General features: G+C 35.4%; 1 protein-coding gene across 1 annotated transcript in view; it reads left to right on the forward strand.

Annotated features, from left to right (window-relative positions):
- The window catches only part of MMP16 (matrix metallopeptidase 16), a 179,935-nt gene that overhangs the window by 152,013 nt on the left and 5,938 nt on the right, over positions 1–21,984 (forward strand). The window contains exons 7-9 of the mRNA XM_062568368.1: positions 6,924–7,062; positions 16,030–16,180; positions 20,803–20,918. Of these exons, the coding sequence (XP_062424352.1) occupies positions 6,924–7,062; positions 16,030–16,180; positions 20,803–20,918 (406 nt within the window). The remainder of the gene's footprint in view (positions 1–6,923; positions 7,063–16,029; positions 16,181–20,802; positions 20,919–21,984) is intronic.

Genomic DNA, 21,984 nt, shown 5'->3' on the forward strand with positions numbered 1-21,984 from the left:
TTATAAAAAAACGAGATGTCAGCAGTGCTTACTGGCATCAAATAGAAATAAATAAATAAATACAACCTATTTGACTTAGAAATGTTTCTAAAAGAGTTCAGGGGATCAAAGATAAATAACACTGAATTTATCATGATCGTCACTAAAAAGCTTAAGTTTCTGTATTACAAATGAAGGGGGAGATGTTATCTAACAACAAAGTATGAGAACAATGCCTTAGGTGCCAGGTTTTTTGGAGATGTGTATGGTATTAATACAGTCTTCTATTCAAGGGTCTCCAAATTGTTAACAAACAAGTACATTTATAAAGTAGATATTTATTATTGTCATGCACAATGTAGTAATGAAATTGATGTACACAAAGGTGGCAAGGCATTTACTTACCAAAGCATCCCACTAAATTTTAGTCCCTTCATTTCATTTCTAAGGTGTATATACACAGAAAAATTACACAGAGAATTTACTGACAGTGCAGAATGATTTATATATAACCGCTTTCTTCATAAAGCCATAAGGCTGTATTGTTTATTTTTTTTCCTCAAAATTATCCTGACTTCTAAACAAAACAATAATGCTGAAAGTAACCACTCCTGCTCTTTCATCCTACTATAAATTTTTATTTTTAATAGTCTTTCTGAAAGAGCTTGCAATCTCCCCTTGCTCAATGCCTGTTTTCTGATTCTGAAATATATTGTTCAATTTTGATTGAATTTTGCTTGTTTTCTTCGTTGCAGTTCTGCTCTTTGTTAATGGGAATAACTGTCCAAGATAAATTTACTTACTATGCCTATAGTCATAATATTTAATGATCTATTATTATGCAAGATCCTAACTGCACTCTTAAGTGGCCCATATGGTTAGAGCTATATAGGTATATCTAGCTAGCTATAGCTGCTTACAAAAGGGTGTTTGTTGGCCAGCTAGAAAAAAGACTAAAAGTCGTAATTTCAATACATGTGTTTCTCAGGCTTGTAATCTGAATGCGTGTGGCAAGTCGTGTGTTTATGTCGAACAGCTTGTCTGCTGCAGTTAAGGTTTTGGGGGGAAATAAAGTAACTAAAAGTATATTAAACATAAATAGAATGGAAAACAAACAGTTCTTCAATGCAGTGTTTTCAAGAGAGACAAAACTGTGTTTATTTGATATAATAACAGACACTGAGGCACACTTTGTCAAAGAAAATGTCGCTAGCTAGTATATTTCAGGGTAGGGAAGCTATTTATTTGTTTATTATTTATTATTATCATTATTATACTATTATTATATATTATTATATATTATTATATATATTATTATTATTATTTTATATTATTATTTATTTATTTATTTACTTAGGGAAGCTAATTTTTTCCAGTGAAGGGTGCTTTCTTAGAGAATATAAACTTTCTCTTGCACTATGTCTTATTCTGTTTTCCGTAGTAGCTAAACTGTATTAAAACCACAATTCAGTACTTGTACCTGTTTATCTAGATGTAGATGATAAAATTGTGTTAAATATAGCTTCACGTAAGACAAATTCAGTAAATTAAGCAAAGTACAATGAGAAGAGTCATATACACTGAAGTAGGTTTTTTTCTATAAGCAGAGCCTATCCCATCTGATATTTCATAAAGGTCCTCGCCGTGCTTTGTAGCCATGCGTCAGAAGTTCTCAGCTTGGGTTCCAGAGTTTGAGCTGTGGCAGTCTGAAAGGAGTCTGATACGTTAATAGGAAAGTCATCCAGGGTTACTAAATATACATAACATTATTCTATCAACCTCCCCCAACACCTTCCTTGCCCAATCTTATAAATGAGCCAGACTTCCAAAGCAGCTTTCAGATGTTTCCAGAAACGTGCTGAATCTTGTCAGTCTGCCTATATCTATTGTACTTTTAGAGACAGGCATCTACTGGCAAGGAATGTACCTGCTTCTGTCTGTTCAGATGAGAACATAAAAAAGTTGAAGTTATCGGTTTCAAAAATCTTCTTTCTATAGAAAACCCTTTAGTGTCTTCACGGATGAGCAAAATACCATTGTTTGTGTTTGCTCTGACATGAAAATAGCCCAGGAAAAAAAAGAATTTGCTGCATGTATAAACTTCTGAGAACACACAAGAGACAGAGACATTTTCAATATTTTTACACTACCAATGTAGTTCAGGAACACAAATTCACTTTTATTTTTCCCTGAAAATAAAAGTGAATTTGAAAGGCAAGATTCATTTAATATAAATGTGGAAAAAAATACAAGAGAATTAATAACCAGATCCAGAAGTTCAGTACTGTTTCTGGACAGTGATGGCAGATACCTATTTGAAGCTGGTTCTGCATTTAAATGTTTTCTGAGATTCTGATTGAAATGAAAAATAAATATAACAGAGGCTTAGAAACCTTAAGTAGTTATGTATTCTGGCAAATCCTTTTTGTTTAATGTTGACACTGTAGATTAAGTATAACTATTTTTGAAGTGTGGCTAGAGAATAAGTTGTCACAACAAATTAAATACTTTTACTGTGTATGAAGGACACACAGCTGTGTGTAATTGTACTTTCTTTGTTTTTCATTCTTAAAAAATAAAAGAGAAACTCAGTCTACAAACATTAGATTAGTATGATGCCCGTGTCTTTATTTCACATCCAAATGCTGATGCAAAAGCAGCAACCAAAACAGAAAATTAGATTCTTTAAGTATCATACTCTTGGCACATTTCAGTGAATGACTGCCCTTGATGATTAAAGAAGAATATACCTGAAGTAAAATTCGATTCAGGTTCTCATATTTTAATGTGGTGTATTAAGTACGTGATTGACTGCAGCCATGAGTTTTCTATTGTGAAAGGACCATTGCCAGCAAGGTTGATTAGATGTCTTCACTAGAGGTGATGTGCAGGTAAATGCCTTTTACGAAAAGCTCAGCCTTTAGTGTGGTTGTGAGGTACTTTCATAACATAATCCATATGAATTACGAGAAAACCTATAGGCTAGATTCTCAGGGTAGTAAACTGGTAGGGCTCCACTGAATTTTCTGAAGTCAAGGAATTTATGCCAAGGCACACTAGACAGTATAGCTTGGTATGTATGCTTGGCATACCGTGTTAAAGTACAGATTGGTTTCCTGAAAATAAGCAGAAGGATCGTAGAATGGTTTTAGTCTACGAGGCGGTTTAACAAACATGGGAGGAAAAAGATTGTGGATTACAGTTTAAAGTCAAAGTGCTGCTATTGTTGATGATACATAAGAAGAAAGAAGATGAATAAAAGCTGAACACCAGTGAACAGCTGTGACTTTTGCAGATGTGCTTTCACATAGCGTGTTGTTAAATTGTCATACACATTTCTGCAGATACTTCTGGATGTTAACAGCTTGCATGTATTCAGGAAGAAATTCCTAGGGCTAATAGTCAATCAAGTGCTAGTAAACCCCAAATTATCATTTTTGGTTCAGGAGTTCCCTGGAACACAAGTGATCAGTGGCTGAGAGTGTATATAAGAGTGGTGTCATTGCATGTTCACTTTTTTTTTTTTTAATTGTCTTGTCTTTTAATTTGCTAAGAGATAGATGAACTCTCATCTGGCCCTGGGTGGTCATTCTTATGCTCTTTACATTAGGACAATTGACGGATTGAAACTGAAAATCATAAAGTAGAGGTTGGATGAGATTTATCTCACTTACATTTAGTCTGTAGTAAAGGTATACTTCCAATGTCCACTTTGTACATTGCACACACTGGAGCTCGGTTTCTAGATTCCTTTTATAATCAATGTAGAGCAGTGAACAACTGAGACAAGTTTATCTTAGAATGTTTCTGTGAAAGACTTTTATAGTACTAGTTTAAGTGATTAATTTAAATAGATCTTTACATTGTAGACCTATATATTTGGTCAAGTCAATGCCATTCACAACTAACTAAGAACTAATATCTTGATATTTAAGAGTAGCAGTCTCACTTCTTTGTAGAATTAGAGGAGTAACAATCTACAGATAAAAATATAGATCTTGAACATTCACAGCTTTTCTGAGGAATACCAGATACCATTTTTGCAGGAAGTATTTCTAAAATTAGTATAGGATTGAGGGGAGACCTTCTATAATTAATGTTAGGTGAAAAAGCTTGTGCCAGTCAAGGATAGATACGTCTGCACAGTAAAACAATGCTGAATTTTTTTTGCCACCTATCTTCACTTACCTCTTGTTGAAAGCTTGTGTATGCTTCGTATTGACATTACCAAATGCATAATGTGTGTAAGCTCCATGGGGTTGGGCTGGGTAAGTCAAAACTTCCAGCTTTCCATAATTGTATTATTGTGATAATTTTAATTGTGTAATAGCAGGGAAAATTATTGTCTTGCTAAGGAATTTGAGCAATAAGTAAATTAGGATATTCTTACTGTTATGCTACAAAACCCTGATATTGAACATGAAATGCATAATATGAAATACAACTCAATACCAAATCTAGAGATTATCATTTTATTGGTCTTTTTTATCAAAATGAGTCAATGCAAATAAGTTCCACGCATCATTAAAGCTCAAATTCACTCAAACTCAAACTGAAGATCTTGGTTGACTGTTTTAAAAATGGAAGTCAACAGAATTGATTGACAATTTTATGATGCAGTTTCAGTCTGATCAAAAGAAGACTGTTCCTGTCATTAGAGCTAGAGAAATCCTTTTTGTTGTAACATATTAATGTGATTTAAAAGATCTGCTTTAGTGTAGTAGCTGAAAGTCGAAATTTATTTGCCAACCTCCAATGTTATCAGCTTTGCCTATAGCAGTGGCATCGAGACTTTCCTGAGTATGAGGGCTATATTGGGAAACTCCTGAAAGCCTGAGCATTTCGTTTAGGAACTTTGTTCAGCAAAGTGATTAAGTGTGTTTTTACGTCCATTTGTATTCTGCTAAGTAGCCAGCACTCATTCAGCCTTAAGTAATTTGCTTAATTTGTACCTACTTCTTGATCAATTTCCTTTAGAGTTGGTAAGAGTTTTATGAGAGCTGCATATGGTCCTTCCTGCAACTAAACTGTTTTTTCTAAGATGTACCTTTGTAGCAAAATTCAGCCAAATAGCCTGTTATTTGCCTGCTCTTAGAATGAAGAAAGACAAGGCTGGAAAATTCCATTGTATTAAAGATAGTAAAAGATATCAGAAAGATATGCCACAAGCCAGCAATGTGCCCTTGTGACCAAGAAGGCCAATGGTCTCCTGGGATGCATTGGGAAGAGTGTTGCCAGCAGGTCGAGGGAGGTGATCCTGCCCCTCTACTCAGCCCTGGGGAGGCCTCATCTCGAGTACTGGGTCCAGTTCTGGGCTCCCCAGTACAAGAGAGACATGGAGCTACTGGAGAGAGTCCAGCATAGGGCTACGAAGATGATCAGAGGGCTGGAGCATCTGCCCTATGAGGAGCGGCTGCAAGAGCTGGGCCTCTTCAGCCTGGGGAAGAGAAGACTGAGGGGGGATCTGATCAATGTGTACAAGTACCTGAAGGGAGGGTGTCAAGGGGACGGGAACAAACTCTTTTCAGTTGTCCCATGTGACAAGAGGCAATGGACAGAAATTGAAGCACAGGAAGTTTTCTCTGCACGTGAGGGGGGAATTTCTTCCCTGTGAGAGTGACGGAGCACTGGCACAGGTTGCCCACAGAGGTTGTGGAGTCTCCTTCTCTGGAGATCTTCAAGGCCCCACCTGGATGCAACCCTGTCTGCCATGCTGTAGGTGACCCTGCTGAGCAGGGGGGTTCGACTAGATGATCTCCAGAGGTCCCTTCCAACCCTACCGATTCTGTGATTCTATGATTCTAAGTCATTCCTAGATTGACGACACCTCAAGTATATGACGTCAAAATCCATTTCAAGAATGTATTCCTGTTGCAATGAATAAGTACTTCTCAATATCTGTTTTAAGGAATATTTTCCATAATTCTTGTTTTCTTTAAACTCTCTTGTCTTATCCTCATGCTATATATATATATATATATAAAAGAGCTTGACATATTATCTGTTCCAGCTTTTTATATAATGGGTTTTTATATGGGTTTTTTATATAATATTATCGCTGTAAATATATTAAAATGTGTGTAAAAAGTGAAAATACTTTATTAATCCATGTCTTCATCTCTAAATATTGACAAGGATGAGCTGTAACCATTGTAGTTACAAGAGCTGAAGAGGTACCAAAAGGCATCTTTACCAACACCCACCTAATGTGTCACGTATTCATTTCTCAACTCAACAATACACCTCAGTATTTTTCTCACTTAAATCCACAGAATATCCTATTCTAAGCTGTTTTAAACAGCGACAACATAAGAGAAAGTTAGACTTTGAGCTTAACCAAGGCACTGGATTTAAAACCTATAACTATGATATTAACCTTTCTGTTTAAATCATTGGTAAAGACTGCAACTCTTCACTACAATAAAACAGACAGTAAGGTGTAGTTTTTAGGAGACTGATGTGATGTTGCAGCTATATTTACCAGCCCTTCTCTCACTGTTAGCCATCACTGCAGAAAAAATGACTTGCAGAATTAATTGATCCTCACAAGCTTATCTGTAGTCCTACCATACAGGACTTGCACATATGCATAGGGTTCAGCCTAAAAACGCTGGAGTCAATCTTCAAATTTTAAGTTGGGCCCCTTATTGTTATGGGTTGACAAGGCTGCATCGTCATGTACAGCATGGTGCATGTTCTACAGAAAGTTCCCTACACCGCACAGTTCACATAGGTAACACATTCTCACCTTAGGGAACAACTAGTTCTGACACATCTGTAATGTAGGGAGGTGACATGAATACAAACTCCGATATGCTTATGCAAATAGGTAAAGGTCCTGTTCTAAAAATGCTAGGATAGGCTGTTCAATATTTCCAAGACAGCAACTGAACATATATAAATGTTTCAAAGCGTACTCAGAGACTCATATGTTTGGTTTCCAGGACCAATGGTTTTGGCGTGTGAGAAACAACAGGGTGATGGATGGATACCCCATGCAGATTACCTACTTCTGGAGGGGACTGCCTCCAAGCATTGATGCAGTTTATGAAAACAGTGAAGGGAATTTTGTTTTCTTTAAAGGTAAGCAAGACTAAATTCTTTTTACTAAAAGTAAGACTTTGGGTAATCCTTTCAGCTGTGATGGTATCCCACTATATAGACACGTATTTACACATTTATTTTTTTGGAACAGGTTTATTTTTACTAATTATTTGTAAATCCTATTGCAAATTGTTAGGTAAGTAAAGAATATATGTTTTCTCATCTTGGCAACTACAGTTTTAATTTACGATTATACTTCAGACTATTTATTCTGATCTGCTTTGTAAAAATTTGAAGTATAAATACACACAATGCAGTGATCTAATGTAAAATCATTTTCAGAAAAAATTTATAGGTGGATTATAGGTGAATTGGATTAGAAATTGAGAATGCATAAATATATACTTATGGTTCTTTTTGTTCTTATCCTATGTTACATATGATATTTGTATGTATTTAAATGACATCTGTGCGGGATGTATCTAACCTGTATTGCACTCTAATTATTTCATCTGGAAATTTTGATGGTAGGAACTGCAAGTGGGAAATAAATTGTTAGTAAATAACTTTTCCATGGAAATGTGTTTTATATTTTCACCTGTATTTTAAAGGAGCACAAACTCTAGAAAAAATGTTATGTGGATAGGATTGTTGCTAATCATCCTTTTCAAAATTTCACTCTAGGCATCAGCTGTTCTTTAAAATCAAAGTTCTTAAAATGAATATAATTTAGATTTAATGAGAAAATTATCCTATGTGTTAAATAAATTACCCATTTAGCAGAGAAATCTTTTCATTGGAGTGAAAACTATGTAAACCATGTAAAATATATTTTGTGAGACAGTCATTTGGGGAATACAGGAGAAATGGAATAGATATTTGTAAAAATATTCAGCTATGTATTTATGTTGTGAGTGACTCCTTAACTCATTACAAAAAGGTAGAAAAAAGTGTTTTTAAATTTGTTATATCAAAAATGAATTCACGTTTACAAGCAGAATCTTTAAAAGGGAGATAGAAATCATATTTCATTCACTTTGGAAATATTATGGGAATGCTAAGTGCTAAATGTTTAATAACATGCAGAAACATTACATAGCAGTACAATGAAGATGAACATTATGTTCCATTAATAAAGAAATTGTAGTTTTTGTGTGAATCTTAAGGAAAATTACATTCCATCCAGTATATGACATCAGAACACATGCTTTTACTTCTGCTATCATAAAATAAACTTAATGTCATAAACTTTGGGAATTTGATAAGATCTGGAAACGTGATCAAATTAACTCCAAATCCTGATCATTCTGCTTGATCTTTGGGTCATGCAAGAACAGAGGGATCATTCTGTAGATACTCCTTTGCTCATCTTTGCAACAAAGTGCAAAGGAAATATTCTGCACATGCCTCTCTAGTTCTGGGATCCCCTACCTGAGCTTCAACTATACAGTCTGGTCCTTACACCTTCTTCTTTTCCTTCTCAGTGACCCCAAGGTAGGGTCTTGTAATTATTTATCTCTTCATCTGCTGCTGGCTGACTCCTGTTAATCTTTACAGGGACAGGCTGATTCAATAGTCTCTAGATTACAAATATAAAAATAACAGGGTGAGCAGAGTGAAATTTTTATATTTTCTACCTGGGAAATTAAGTAACCAGCATTAAATAAAGCAAGTAGAAGGAGCAGGGCCATATTCTTGGAAGTCAGAAAACTGTATGTTCTTTTCCGTTCTCCTCACTCCTAATTTATGTTCTCTGATATCAGACCAGATCATTTTGTCTTCTATGTGACATCATATGATATCTGTATTTTTTTCAGATATTTTTCTACCTGCTTTCTTTCCATTGCTTTGTTTTTCTAGTGATATCTATATTACTCTGTTTGCCAAAGTCAAAATTTCTTTGTGTTTCCTTGTGCTAGTTTTCCCAGCTGTTGCTTCTCTTCTACTTCCTTTTCATGTTTCTCAGCATCTACCTGATGGCATTTGACTATCGATAGGTTCAGCTAAGTCTTTGGTATGCATATCCTTGAGAATTCCTATTACCCAAGAATCTCAAGCTGTCTTGTGAAACATGATTGCAGAAGCCTACATAAACAGACTGCAGACAACAAGCATTGTCTCACTTCTCCTAGTTCCTCAAACAATTTCTTTCTAGGTAAAAAGTCTTTTTATGTCTCCCTCCAAAAGATGTTAGCAATGGACTGAAATGATGAGAAAGTGGAGCACGCCACCTAGGTAGTGTGGCTTCTGTGACACAATCACAGAATGGTTGAGGTTGGAAGGGGGCTCTGGAGATCAGTCCTCTCTGTGTAACCGGTTCCTGTGCTCTGTTACCCTCACAGTAAAGAAGCTTTTCTTCAGATTCAGCCATACTCTTGGCATCCAAATACCTTAAGGTATTTGTATACATTGATAAGATCCCCTCACGATCTTCTCTTCTCCAGGTTGAGCAGTCCCAGGTCTCTCAGTTTTTCCTCATAAGAGACATGCTTCAGTCCCTTAATCACCTTAGTAGTCCTCCACTGGAGTCGCTCCAGTAGCTCCTTGTTTCTCTTGTACTGGGGAGCCCAGAACTGGACACAGCACTCCAGAGGTGGCCTAACTAGGACTGAGTAGGGGGGGGAGGATCACCTCCCTCTAGCTGCTGGCAATGCTCTTCCTAATTCAAAGCACAGCTCTAAGTGATCATTTAGCTCTGTTATTCAGAGAAAAAGCAGAAAACTGGAACGAGTGCCATGACTGAGCTTGGGTTGGGGTAGTGTCACTAAGCAGTCCTCACAGAAAACACTCTCCACATCACTCCACATCACATCACAAGGGTGGCAATTGAATGGAGATAGTATTTGCTTGTAGATTTTTAAATAAAGCCTCAGAGTAATTCTCTAGATATCAGTAGCATCCAACCTCCTGTAGTGTGTAGACTTGTGAATCTTTGCTGTATGCTGGAGAAATAGGTCAATGCATAATCATCCTCCCTCTAGAGCAGCCACTGCTTCTTATGTGGATGCTTAAAGGGAGCTTCAAGGCACACTTTTGATCTCTGTTACTCTCTTTTATTCACTTTGGAGTCTGTGTTACTGATATGAAACAGGGCGTGGACACGTCTTGTGAATGACTAGTCCTTTGCTCTTGCTTTCTTACTTGTGGAGTACTATCTCCAGTCTCTGAGGTATGAAGAGAGAGGAGTAAGCCAATTTACTTGTCGGTGATTGCTGATTAGTTACTGTTACCTTGCTTTTCCTGACAAGCCTGCACTGTCACAGGTTCAGAGCAAGCAATGTTCAGTCTCAAGCCAGTGGCATTTTTAGGATGCAGTCAGGATAGATCCTGTGAACCATCCTGCATAGAAATATTCTCTCTCTTTAGAAATGCATAAATCTTATTTTTTCTTAATAATCTGTGCTATATTTGATTTGTTCCAATCCTTGCCTTTCAAGACAGTAAACCTAAAGTTTGAAATAGTTCATTTAAATGAGAAAACAAGTTTAGATTTTTACTGCTTTTTTATTGCTATTAGTACTAGGTTTTTCTTCCCTCCACGTGTACAGCTGGATTCATGGTATTGGTAGAGTTCTACTCTACAGTAGTAGAAATATAACACAAGCATAAAAACATTAAAACTAACATTTTGTAAAGGAGAGCTGTGTTATAAAACATGGGCCATTTGCAAATGACCTGTGATGGCAGCTTAGGATGAAGTATTTATTTATGCTCCTTTGAAACAATCTTCATAGCTTATGTTTTTGCTACAAATGAGAAGTGTAGTTATTCCTGAAGTACAATAAAACCTTTCTGTCAGTACATTTATACCTACTCAGAATTAATTCCTGTGAATACCTGAGGAGCCTCTGAGATCATATATCATGTGTTAATTGCCTTTGCTCAATCAAGTTCAATCAAGTTCAAAGCTATTTGATCAAATGTCTTCTTCGGTTTTGAAATTTCTTTAATCTTGATTTTTTTGTTTTGCTTTACAATTTTATCTAGTTCCATATCCTTTTTTTTCCAGTAATATTTATTTATATAAGGAAAAACAATTGTAAAATTCAGTAGGATGTTTGCAGTGCAAGGCGATAAAGTGATACTTGCGCATTTTGGGTGGCTTGAGACACCTGCCTCCTTGTGCCTCATAATGCTCATAAAGTACCTAGTGATCTGTTGAATGGCTGCTTATAAAAAACAGATGTTTTTGTTCTTGTTATTATTCACTACTGGTGTCCATGCTAAATGATAATAAGAAGATGGCACCAGAATGATAAACAGATTTTTTTTTTTAATGAGGAAATGTGAATAGTAAAATTTATTCTGTGTACCTGTTGGAATTTATATGGTGCTAAAAATGAAATTGTCAAGCCATCTGTGCTGTTGAATGTTATGGCAAACCAAATGTAGCAATAGAAAAGCTGCTGTAAAACTCATACTACCAGTGCCACCATCATAACTTTCAGCTGCAGTTATCCCACTGCCTGACAGTTTTATTTTGAAAAATAGATTTACTGTAGTGTCAGATCATGGAGCAGAGAGGTGACAGAGATAAGATGTAGGAGGGGGAGAATGAGAAAAAAAGAAGCACAAATAGTAATTTAGGAACACTAGTATGAAGAGACTTGATCCTGGCTTGAAAGTCCAAAATTAAGAGTGAGAACAACTGGAGGAAAAAACATCCAAAATAAGATATCTAGAAATCTAACTGGTTTCAAATGATTATGTTGCCTAGAAGTTTTGAAAGTTTGGCTCATCGCTATAAAACTCATAGTGATTAGATGTTACTGTAATATTTGCTATGCTATATCCAGCACAGGTCCTGCATAACACACATTTGATTATGTGACATGAACAAAAAACTTGGTTGCTGACAACCTAGGAGCACAACGATTCAGCATTTTGAATATACAAAGGAGGAACTATAGATGATAAAGACTGCATAATTGTTTGTAATAATAGGTAATTAAATGGTCTGAACACTGTCTGGAATTAAATATTCATTATTTTAAGAGAAGTTTATGTAAGCAATACTGATACCCTTTATTTCTAGCAAATTTTTAGAATGTTAATTGTAGATATTGAGAACCTTCAAATAATTGCAGTCAAAGTTCATCCTTTTCAATTGTTTCCCTACAGTAATGATATTTAAAAAGCATTATTGCAAAAAGTAAGACATTTTGATTTTTTTATCACTTGCTTCATTCTCAGCTTTTGACCTTACCATTCTACTTGTTGTTATATCAGATCTTACATTGGGGAATAAAATGCAGAGAGATGAAATGCTCTGAAGGTTGGCCAGACTTCATGAAACACTGAGCTTTACTAAGCTCTATTCGAATAACAAATGTACTAATCAGACCTTAAAAACAACTTTTTCAAATAAACATAGTGCATATTGCTGATGAGAACATAGGTTAGGACTCTGAACAAGCATTAGGTATATCTGTAAGGAGGAACAAGCTATTATTATTATAGTATTGTCATATATTCTTTCCTTATTTTCATTATAATCACAATTAATGAAGTATATTGATTGACTAATAACTTACTACTGGAAGTGGATTATGAACTAAGTGAAAGCGTAGTGACAACCATCTTTTTCTATACATTTTAAGATACATAAATTTAAAACTGATTTTCAGCTTCAACTCCTCCTAATATTTGTTTCTGAGTCTGAAAGCTTCTCATTCTTGCTGTGACTTTTCTGAAATCCTTCTCTGATCAACAACCACTCACTTCCCTCCAGCTGAGGGACAGAAGCTAAACTGAAAAAACAAACAAACAAACAAACAAAAAAAACAAAGTAAAAACTAGCACCAGATGGAACATTTGGATTTTTTATATACAGTCGTTCCCGTTAAAAATCAACATAGTTTTAGCAGACTAAACATGTCTTCCAATGCAAATGTTTAATGCACTTTCCTGTACTTTGAATCAAAATTTTGCTCACATACGTTAAAGCTCTCAATGCCCTACTGTCTCAATAAAATGCAGTTAAATCTGCCTTTCTCTGTTTACCTGAAAAAGAATTTGCTTCATAGTAAGAAACTGTGTTAAGAAGGATTTAGCTTCTCACTTCGGTCTTGGGTTCCCACATCTACGCTTTCTTTCCTGGGTGCCCCTAGTATGTATGAAGTGTATCTGCATAGGTCAGAAATATCTGGCTCAATGTTGCACTCACTTAAAATATTGCATGCTCATCTCGTGTTTAGTTTGGTATGACTTGATCTTGTTAATAACAGAATTTGACTCATTGGGTATGGCTGATAATGATCAATTCCTAACAATTGCCTTTGCTTTTATTCCTTGCGAGGCACATAAAGAGGTAATGATATTACATACATCACAGCATATGCCTCTCGATGCTGCGCAACAGCTGTCATTTTGAATGATCTTCTGAAACAGAAATGAGCTGGCTCAGTATCATTCATTTGATGCCATCTGTTGTTCACACCATAAGTACCAACTAGTAAGGTCCAAAATGCATGATTCCTTCTCTTATCGTTGCATTTGAAACTGCCATTACCATCCGAAGCATTCTGTCCCTGGTCATGTGAATCGGCAGAAGGATAAGCCATGTGAGAGGTGGAACAAGGAAAGACTGAAAATGAAGATCTCAGTGATGATCAGGCCTTATAGGTGAATTTTGTAGAGAATCATAGTAAAGGTAAAAGTAAGGTTAGCACAGGCCTTGATCCAAGATCAGCACAGTCCTTAATTTTTTATGACTGCTTTTCATAGACCTATGTTCCTTTTATTTTCAGTACTTCAAATGACTCTCTACATATACGTTCTTTGAACCTTTTCTCCCTTCAGCTGGCCGATGAGGAGAAGATGGATCTGTCTAGCAAATTGTAGTGGTTGTGTTTGGAAGTGGGTAACAAGCAGCTGTAAAGCAGCTGATAAAGATTTACTCTGGAAACTCAGCATGGGAGGGATTGGAAGTATATCCCGTCACCTAATTAAAATTGTGATAAAATGAAAGCATGCTTTAAATTGCTATAGTACAAACAGGAAGATTAAAAAAAATCCTTTAAAAAAATATTTAATACCTCTGAGGGATGGCTAAAATATAAAACTGACAGCAAAACAGCTCTCTGGATTTTCCATCCTGGCTACTCTGGCATACATCTGATCCTAGACCTCTGGGTGAAATTACATTTCCTTACAAAATGTTTATACAACACAGTGCCTTAGCCTCCTAAGTGTATGTATATAACAGTCTGTCTAGTCTTGCATTTAAATACAGTGACTAACATGAACAACCATGATTTTCTTTCTCATACAGTATTAGGATCTCTATGTAAGCACATTCAAGCAAATACACTTCACAGTTTACAGTTTTCCACTACTGTTTTAACTATGATATCATAAATAGCACCGGATGGACCAAAGTGCAAGATCCAATAGGCCTGTATATATATTTGTTCACTGACCTTCTCTAGACCTTCCTGTGATGTAACTTGGAAGGGATTACATCATGCCAAAGACTGTCTTCCTTTGCAGTGCTATTACTGCTAGCAATAGCAATGCTCTTTAGAAACATAGATGAAGGTAGTACTTTGAAGAGAAAATAAACACATTGGAGCTTATAGTCTAGGTGAGAAAGATCATCACTGTGGCCTAGATGACATAATGCAGAGAAGGTAACCTCAAACCAAACTTTTCAGGGAAGTACTAAGGTACATATTAGGCTCCCCTTTAATTCTAGGAGGCATATGAGGGTCTTTATTGCCTTTTTTCATTTGAAGCTGACTGTATTTAAAAAAGAAGTCTTTCCGGAAGAGAATCTAATAGAAGTATGTTTTCAAGAAAAATTAGAAGGAAACAAAACCATCAAATGAAGGAGATGATAGTTGCAGGAATAGGACAACATGTACAAAAATGTTGAAAAGGCTCTAGGAGAGAACAAGAAAGGAGTCCAAAGGAAAACAGAGTAACTAGGAGAAAGTGTTAAATGAAAGGCTTAATAACTAAACATGGGAAATCAGAATTGTGGGCTGGTGAGGTAAACCAGGTCTCGTCGTGAAAGAATGCACAGGAAACACCCTTAAGAAAGCAGGTACAGGGGAAGGCGATACTGCAAAAACACTGGTGCAATTGCTGCTATGCATGTAGGCATACATACCCTTATACAGACTGTATGTTCAGCTAGGCTGAATGTAACGGCCAAAACAGGGATTCAACCACTGAGCATTGCTATTCAGGATACCCCAGGCTACTACTGATATTTAAGACAGTTTAGATAATCTGAGGTAATCTGAGGTTTGCACAGACATTTGCACACCAGCTAAGGTCAACAGCTACCTTTTATTATCAGCATGCGCTAAGTCAAATAGGTGCTTTTGAATGATCCCCAAGGTTAAATCTTATTTTCACTGATTCTAAAGGCATCTCTATCATTAAGGATTAGCATAAGTGGTCTTTAAAACCTCAGTTTACTGTATAAGGACAAACTCAAGGAAAAAAAAGTGATATGAAAAAATATTTTAAGTTCTGCAGTAATTTCAGAGTGAACTTTTATATCCTGTGTAAGTAATTTAACTTCTTCAGGAGAATGAGAGTACAGAGTAATAAGAGTATATAGTCTATATGAGGAAAGGAATTTTCATTTTTTTAAATTGTTTATATTGCCCCATTATATCTTAAATTCACTTTTCTTGTTCTATGAAAAGTAAATCTGTTCTGTAGCACTGCTATAAATGGATTACATTACCATCCACAGACCTTCTTGAGATGACTTCATTCTTCACTCTGGCTTTCATCCCTATTTAGGTAGTATGAAAATACTCTGTGGTCCTATTGAATGAAAGGTGCTTTATAAATACAAAGTATATGTGAGAGATATTTCACTTTTTTATTGTACTCTCTGCAGTAGTAGGACATTTTTCATATTAATGTGATTAGTAGGATCAAATTCCCTATGGGAGTCTTTCTTATTTCATTAGGGTATATTAATTTTAATATTGAGAGTTCTGAAGACTAACACACACATATATGTGTATATATGCTTTTATACAGGTAACAAGTTCTGGGTCTTCAAGGACACTACTCTCCAGCCAGGGTATCCTCATGAATTGATAACACTTGGAAGCGGAATTCCTTCCCATGGTATTGATTCAGCAATTTGGTGGGAGGACGTTGGGAAAACCTACTTCTTCAAAGGAGATAGGTTTGTATGGGAATTCTGGAAGCAATTTGGTGGATATCGACAAAAGCATGTGAATCTTTTTCTCTATTTTGGAAAAGAAGAAGTCAACCCATTTAAATATCTCAGTGCTTTCTGTGTATGTAATTATTTCCTCCTGCACAGATGGCAATATTCCTGTTTTCACATTTCTTATAAACTATATTGTATTTGTGAGAATATACTGAAATGAGGTGCCCCTTTTTAAGGTTTCCATAATAGGTTTCTGTAACCCATAATGGAAAGGTTTCCATTACAGGTTTCCATAACCTATAATGGAAAAGTTATAATTCAGGAGATAATAGGCAAGCAACAGATTTTAGACTTAAGTATTCAAAATAATATAGTTATCTTACACTTTCATTTTATTTGTCAAGATTTCTGATCTTCAGTCTTTTGTACAGTCTTGTCTTTTCCTTTTTATTCTCATTTCTAAACCCTAGCACATAAACAGGCAAGGCAGGCATAATCCAAACTTTTTTACGGTCAGTGGAAATGGCTTTTCTGCTACTGTTTAGAATGAGGTAGAAAGGGAAGTGGTATCTAAAACAGGAAGCTAGAGAACTATTTGAGCAGTTTATGATCTGATCCCTAGGAATTATTTGTAAAGAAAGCCTACAGTTCCTTTCAGAAGGGACACTTATCTTTATGATTAATAAAACACAGAAGAAAAATGGTAACATCTGAGTTCTGTTCCAACCCTGAAAAAGACTTGTAGTAGTCACTTAGTGTCTCTGTGTCTTCATTCCTCCATCTGTAAAAATGAGGGAAAGAATATTTGTCTGCTTTACAGAGATGTCAAGAGAATTCATTGGTTTGTGAAACCCTTCAAGTTTTTTGAAGGATGGATTGTACAGGATTGCATTCAGGATGTTATTATATTTGTTGACTGAAGAATCATTGTGCAAACTCTGAGTGCTCAGAGACAAATTATTCTTTATTATTGTAATCTTTCTGTTAGTATTATGAGAAGTATGATTACTACTGTTTTTACTTAGGAGTCTGAGACACTAAAAGTATTCTTGGATCTCTTAATAATGAATTTAATATACTATACTTAGCACACTACTATTGATTATTTTTTAGCAGTACTGTAAGAATACATTACAGATTACCATAACCAGTTTTAATGTTATAGCTTAAAAAAAAATTCCAACATCTTGGTGAAGAAAGTAGGTAACTAAGTAAAAAAATTGTGGTGTTTGAAAGCTAGGTATCATTTCAAGCAATTGGTCTCCACTGTTGTCAGTTGTATAATTTACTTCTTGTGGTTGAAAAGATTTTTTTTCATAAATTCATTCTCCAATAATAATTTTTCACCTTCATGTTCTCGGGAAAATATGTACAGTATGAATTTTATGTGACCTGTACTTTCCTTAGGCTTGCTTCAGCAGTGTCCTGTATTTTCATGCACAGACAGTTACTTATAACCAAAGCTGTCCTAAAATAATAGTGACAATTACAGAAAACAAGAAGAACTATAAGAGAAACATCTATTGATAGAAAAGTTGCTACACAGAGTGAACAAGCATAATGAAACTCAGGAGGACATAAGTGCAATACAGTATGCAAGAAGAAGATTGAAAAACATGAACCTAGCAGAGATAATTGAACCATTACAGGATATTGACCACCAATGGCAATAATACCTCTAAGCTTCTCATGAAAATTATTTACATCAGAGTTTGCTGTTAATGTAGAGTTAGAGTTGAATTTGCTACTTGTTTTAGTTGTTTGTGTAAGTCTACTATAGGGCTACATTTTTTCCTGATAAGGCATAATATAAATGTAGCTTCTGGGTGGTGGGAGATAGCAAAGAAAGGGAATCAAAAAGTTATGCTAATGTCAAAATAGGAAAATATGTTTCTCCTTATATAACTCAAGGACTTATACACTTATTTTGTATTGACTCTAGTAAAAGAGCTCCGGGGCAGAATCTAGACATAGTTAAATATTCCTAGAATAGTGATGTAAATAAGAAGTAGCTAGAGAAAAACAATATAAGGTTTCAAATATGAGCTATAAAATGAAGAATCACAGTAAAAAGTTTTTAAAGTCCAAATAATAAACAATATTCTAATAATCATATGTTTAAAGCAACCCATGTACCTTATTATTAATATTTGAAATGATCCATTTAAACACTAAAGATAATTCTTCCCAATAATTTATAAAAGCAAAAGAGGAGACAGAAGACCAAAGAGAAAACATTTTGCACTCTATCATTCCTCTCTTACTGGAATTCAGTAGCTTAGGACAAGATGAGAACAGACTTGCACTTCTTGACATTTGGCCTTGTTTATGCCCCGTCTGGTATACGCTTTTTTCTTTTTTTTTACTTCCTCCCCCCCCACCCCCCGCCCCTCTTTAGAACTTAAATGAGTACCTTTTTTCCAGAAAACTTAGTCATTCAGAGTACTCATTCAGAATGTTGCTAAGTAAACAGGATTAGATATTATTTTACATCTAATCAGTCTCTGGGATGTCATATAGTTCATATAGCGGGTAAAGCCGAAAGTACTTAAATCATCATTGGAAATCTGCTTGGGAACTTGTGCCCTACTGAGAACAGGGTCCAGGCTTTTCCTTACCCTCTAGACATGCTCATTATCCCAGCATAGATTGCAAAGAGATGGTGTCCTGATTAGTCCTTGCATAATAGAATTTCTCATCAATGCAGAAAAGACAATTTCAAAGCTTTTGAGTGCACACTGGGATGGTCTCCAAATACACTGGTAATTAGAGAAAATATATTTTTCAAAGTCCCATAGGACTGCCTGTTTCCAATGCACACACTAGTGGAAAATGTAGAGGTTAGGAAAAGAAGAATCTCAAGAAATATGGAAAATTTGGAAGAGAAGAAGGGAAAATGAGGAGAGGAAGTACGAAGGAAAGAGACAGGGTGCTGGTAAATAGGGCTGGAGGGAAAAGTAAGATAGCTCAGAAAAAAGAAATGGAATTGCAGTTAGAAAATAGGAAATAGAATATTAAGCTCAGAAAAGAGTAAGAGTAAACAGAGAGAGAAACAGAGAACAGATAAATGTGAAAAGATAAAATGCAAATTAAGATTGAAGACATGCAAAGTCAAAAGATGTATAAGGACTAGCTGTGGTAATACTGATTTCAGAGGTTTGTTTACTATTCGTATATACTATTTTTTCTCTATGCGAATCTGAAAGGTGTTCCATTTCAGAGTGAGGACCATGGCTTGGATGGCCAGTGCATATCTAATTAGATTAAGAAATTAGGCTATAAAAATAATTTATGCATATGAAAGAAAAAAAAAAGCATTTTTTTTTAATATCACTTTCTACCAACTCTTAACCCACTTGAAATCTGTCACCTTTAACTTTCACTGGCAATTGAAAGCCAGAGAAATGCCTTACAGGGAGAGAGATGGAGGAGTTTAATCCATTTACCATTTCAAAAAGGAGATCAAGAGGTGACTTGATTAGAGTGTCTAAGTACCTTCACAGGGACAAAATATCATCCACTTAAGGACTCTCTAGTATATATAAGTAGGGTCAAGTTTTCAGCGGTGGCCACATTCTCAATGAAAGTGATAAATTGAAATGGAGAGTGTCTGGTTTTTTAGAGGATTTTCACATATGTAAAATTGAGTTCTAAAGACAATTCTCCAAGAAAACTTTGCACTTCTTAATAGAATCTGTTCTAAAGATTTTTTTTAAATCATTCTACAAAGGGGAATAATAATATGTGATCTCTCAAAAATATATATAGGAAGTTTCTCTCTCTTCATAACATTTTATTAAACCTCTCAAAGCAAATTTGCTTCATAAGTATGGTGCGCATGAAAGTGTGATATAGAATATCACTGTATTTCCTTACCAGCTGCAAGAATCCACAAAAGCGCTTGTTCCAGCAGTTCGCAGGTGGATATATTTGATTTTTCTCATAAACAGCAACTATTCAATATTAGGGAGTAGACATTCAGAAATGGAGATCATGCAGCAAACACAAATGTTTATTTATTTTAATCAGAGTAAGCATAAAATAAGTAATTAAAAATTATCCACTAAATTAGTGGAGACAATCAAAATGTAAAATGATCAGGCCAAATATATTTTATCAATATACATATAGAGATATGGTGTGATAATACTTAGAACTACAAAGCTTAAAACAAGGTATGCATAGCAGTTTAGACAGCTGCATAAGCTCATGAAGTATTAATATTTTCTGTAAGTGTAAATAAAGTCAGTTATTTATTTGATTTGAATCTACTGTTGTTTTTGTGATTAAAATGTTAGCTAAACATTCGTATACTTTTTCTGCATGTACTGTGTCTCTGTGCTGCCCTGCAGAAGCCCTAGAAATCAGAATAGCTCTTACAACTAAGATGCATACAGATTTAGTTGTCAAAGTGGGAAGATCATTGATCTTCTTTGTGCTTACATGAAACAGTTGTTCAGTCAGCATAAAGATTTAATTTATCTGTTATCTGGTAGTATCTCCCAGGGAAAGAAGTCAAGTATTGCCATTTGTGGCCATTGCATGTAGCAAATGTTAGAGGGAGAAAAATGTAGTTTACTCATCTGCTATGTTAAAAATGCTTTTTCTTATTTTTTTGTCTTAAAAACCATCAGGTACTGGAGGTACAGTGAAGAAATGAGATCCATGGACCCTGGTTATCCCAAACCAATCACAATCTGGAAAGGTATCCCAGAATCTCCTCAAGGAGCCTTTGTCCACAAAGAAAATGGTATGAAAACACATTCCATGATTTACAAACACCCTTTATGCAAGATAGAGTGGTTAGGGATGAGGTTGAGCAGGGGATGAGTGCCTGTTTTATGAACACAGGAAATATTTCATGCTGTAGAGTTCACGGTTGTGAATATGGAAATGTTTGTTAAGTTGTATCATTTAACACAAAGAAAGGCACAATCTCTGAAATTTATTATAATAAAGCTTAATTTCTATTCTTTTTTTTCTTAATTTTCCGCATTATTTTTGTTCTCTGTTAGATTACAGTACTTCTTAAAAGAAGTTCCCTATCCAGAGTATTTCTCTATTTGAATTGCCAAGGTGTTGGCTGTTTATACAGCCAACAATAGCTTTGAAGCTGTTACCTTCCTTCTGAATGGCTAGAACAGGGAAGCAAAACCTTCACTTATCTAAGCTGAAATATCCTTGAGAATCTATATAAACCAAAAATGTCATAAAACCGTGCTGCTGAAATGCAGATCACAGGGATCTTAGCATGCAGTTGCATTATCTGGACCAAGATGGATCATCACCACATGCAGCAGCCTAGGATCTCAGCAAGCAGCACCTCCAAACAACTGAGAATAGCCCAGACTGCTCCCCTTTAGGTGAACTAAATAATTCCCAGGGCTTCTAGCAGGCTGCCAGCAGAGCTCTCAGTTGCAGACTTTAAATCTCCTTGATATGGATAAACATATGAATTTGCCACCACTTTTCATTGTTGGAAGAATTTTGTATGACATGTATGACTGATTTATTAGTAGATTTAGGGTTTGTTGCACTCACCTCGCAGAAAGTACACATATATATTGCTGTATTATTTTAATTTCTGTTTAATAGGTTGATAAAAAAGCCTTCTTTTGTAATATAGACCTTGAATAGTCTCCTGTTTCAACCTCCAACTCAGTTAACTAATTTGCCATGGATGTGTATTTTTTTCAGAAATATGTTTAATTATTTCCTTGCTTTGTACATGTTTCATCCCAAAGCAGAAGCCTTCTCTGGATTCTGTGATTTTGACTGGACTATGTTTTTTGTTGTTGTTGTTTCTGATTTGTTCT

The sequence above is a fragment of the Rhea pennata genome, chromosome 2, assembly GCF_028389875.1.
Source record: "Rhea pennata isolate bPtePen1 chromosome 2, bPtePen1.pri, whole genome shotgun sequence".
In the NCBI taxonomy this organism is placed as follows: domain Eukaryota; kingdom Metazoa; phylum Chordata; class Aves; order Rheiformes; family Rheidae; genus Rhea; species Rhea pennata.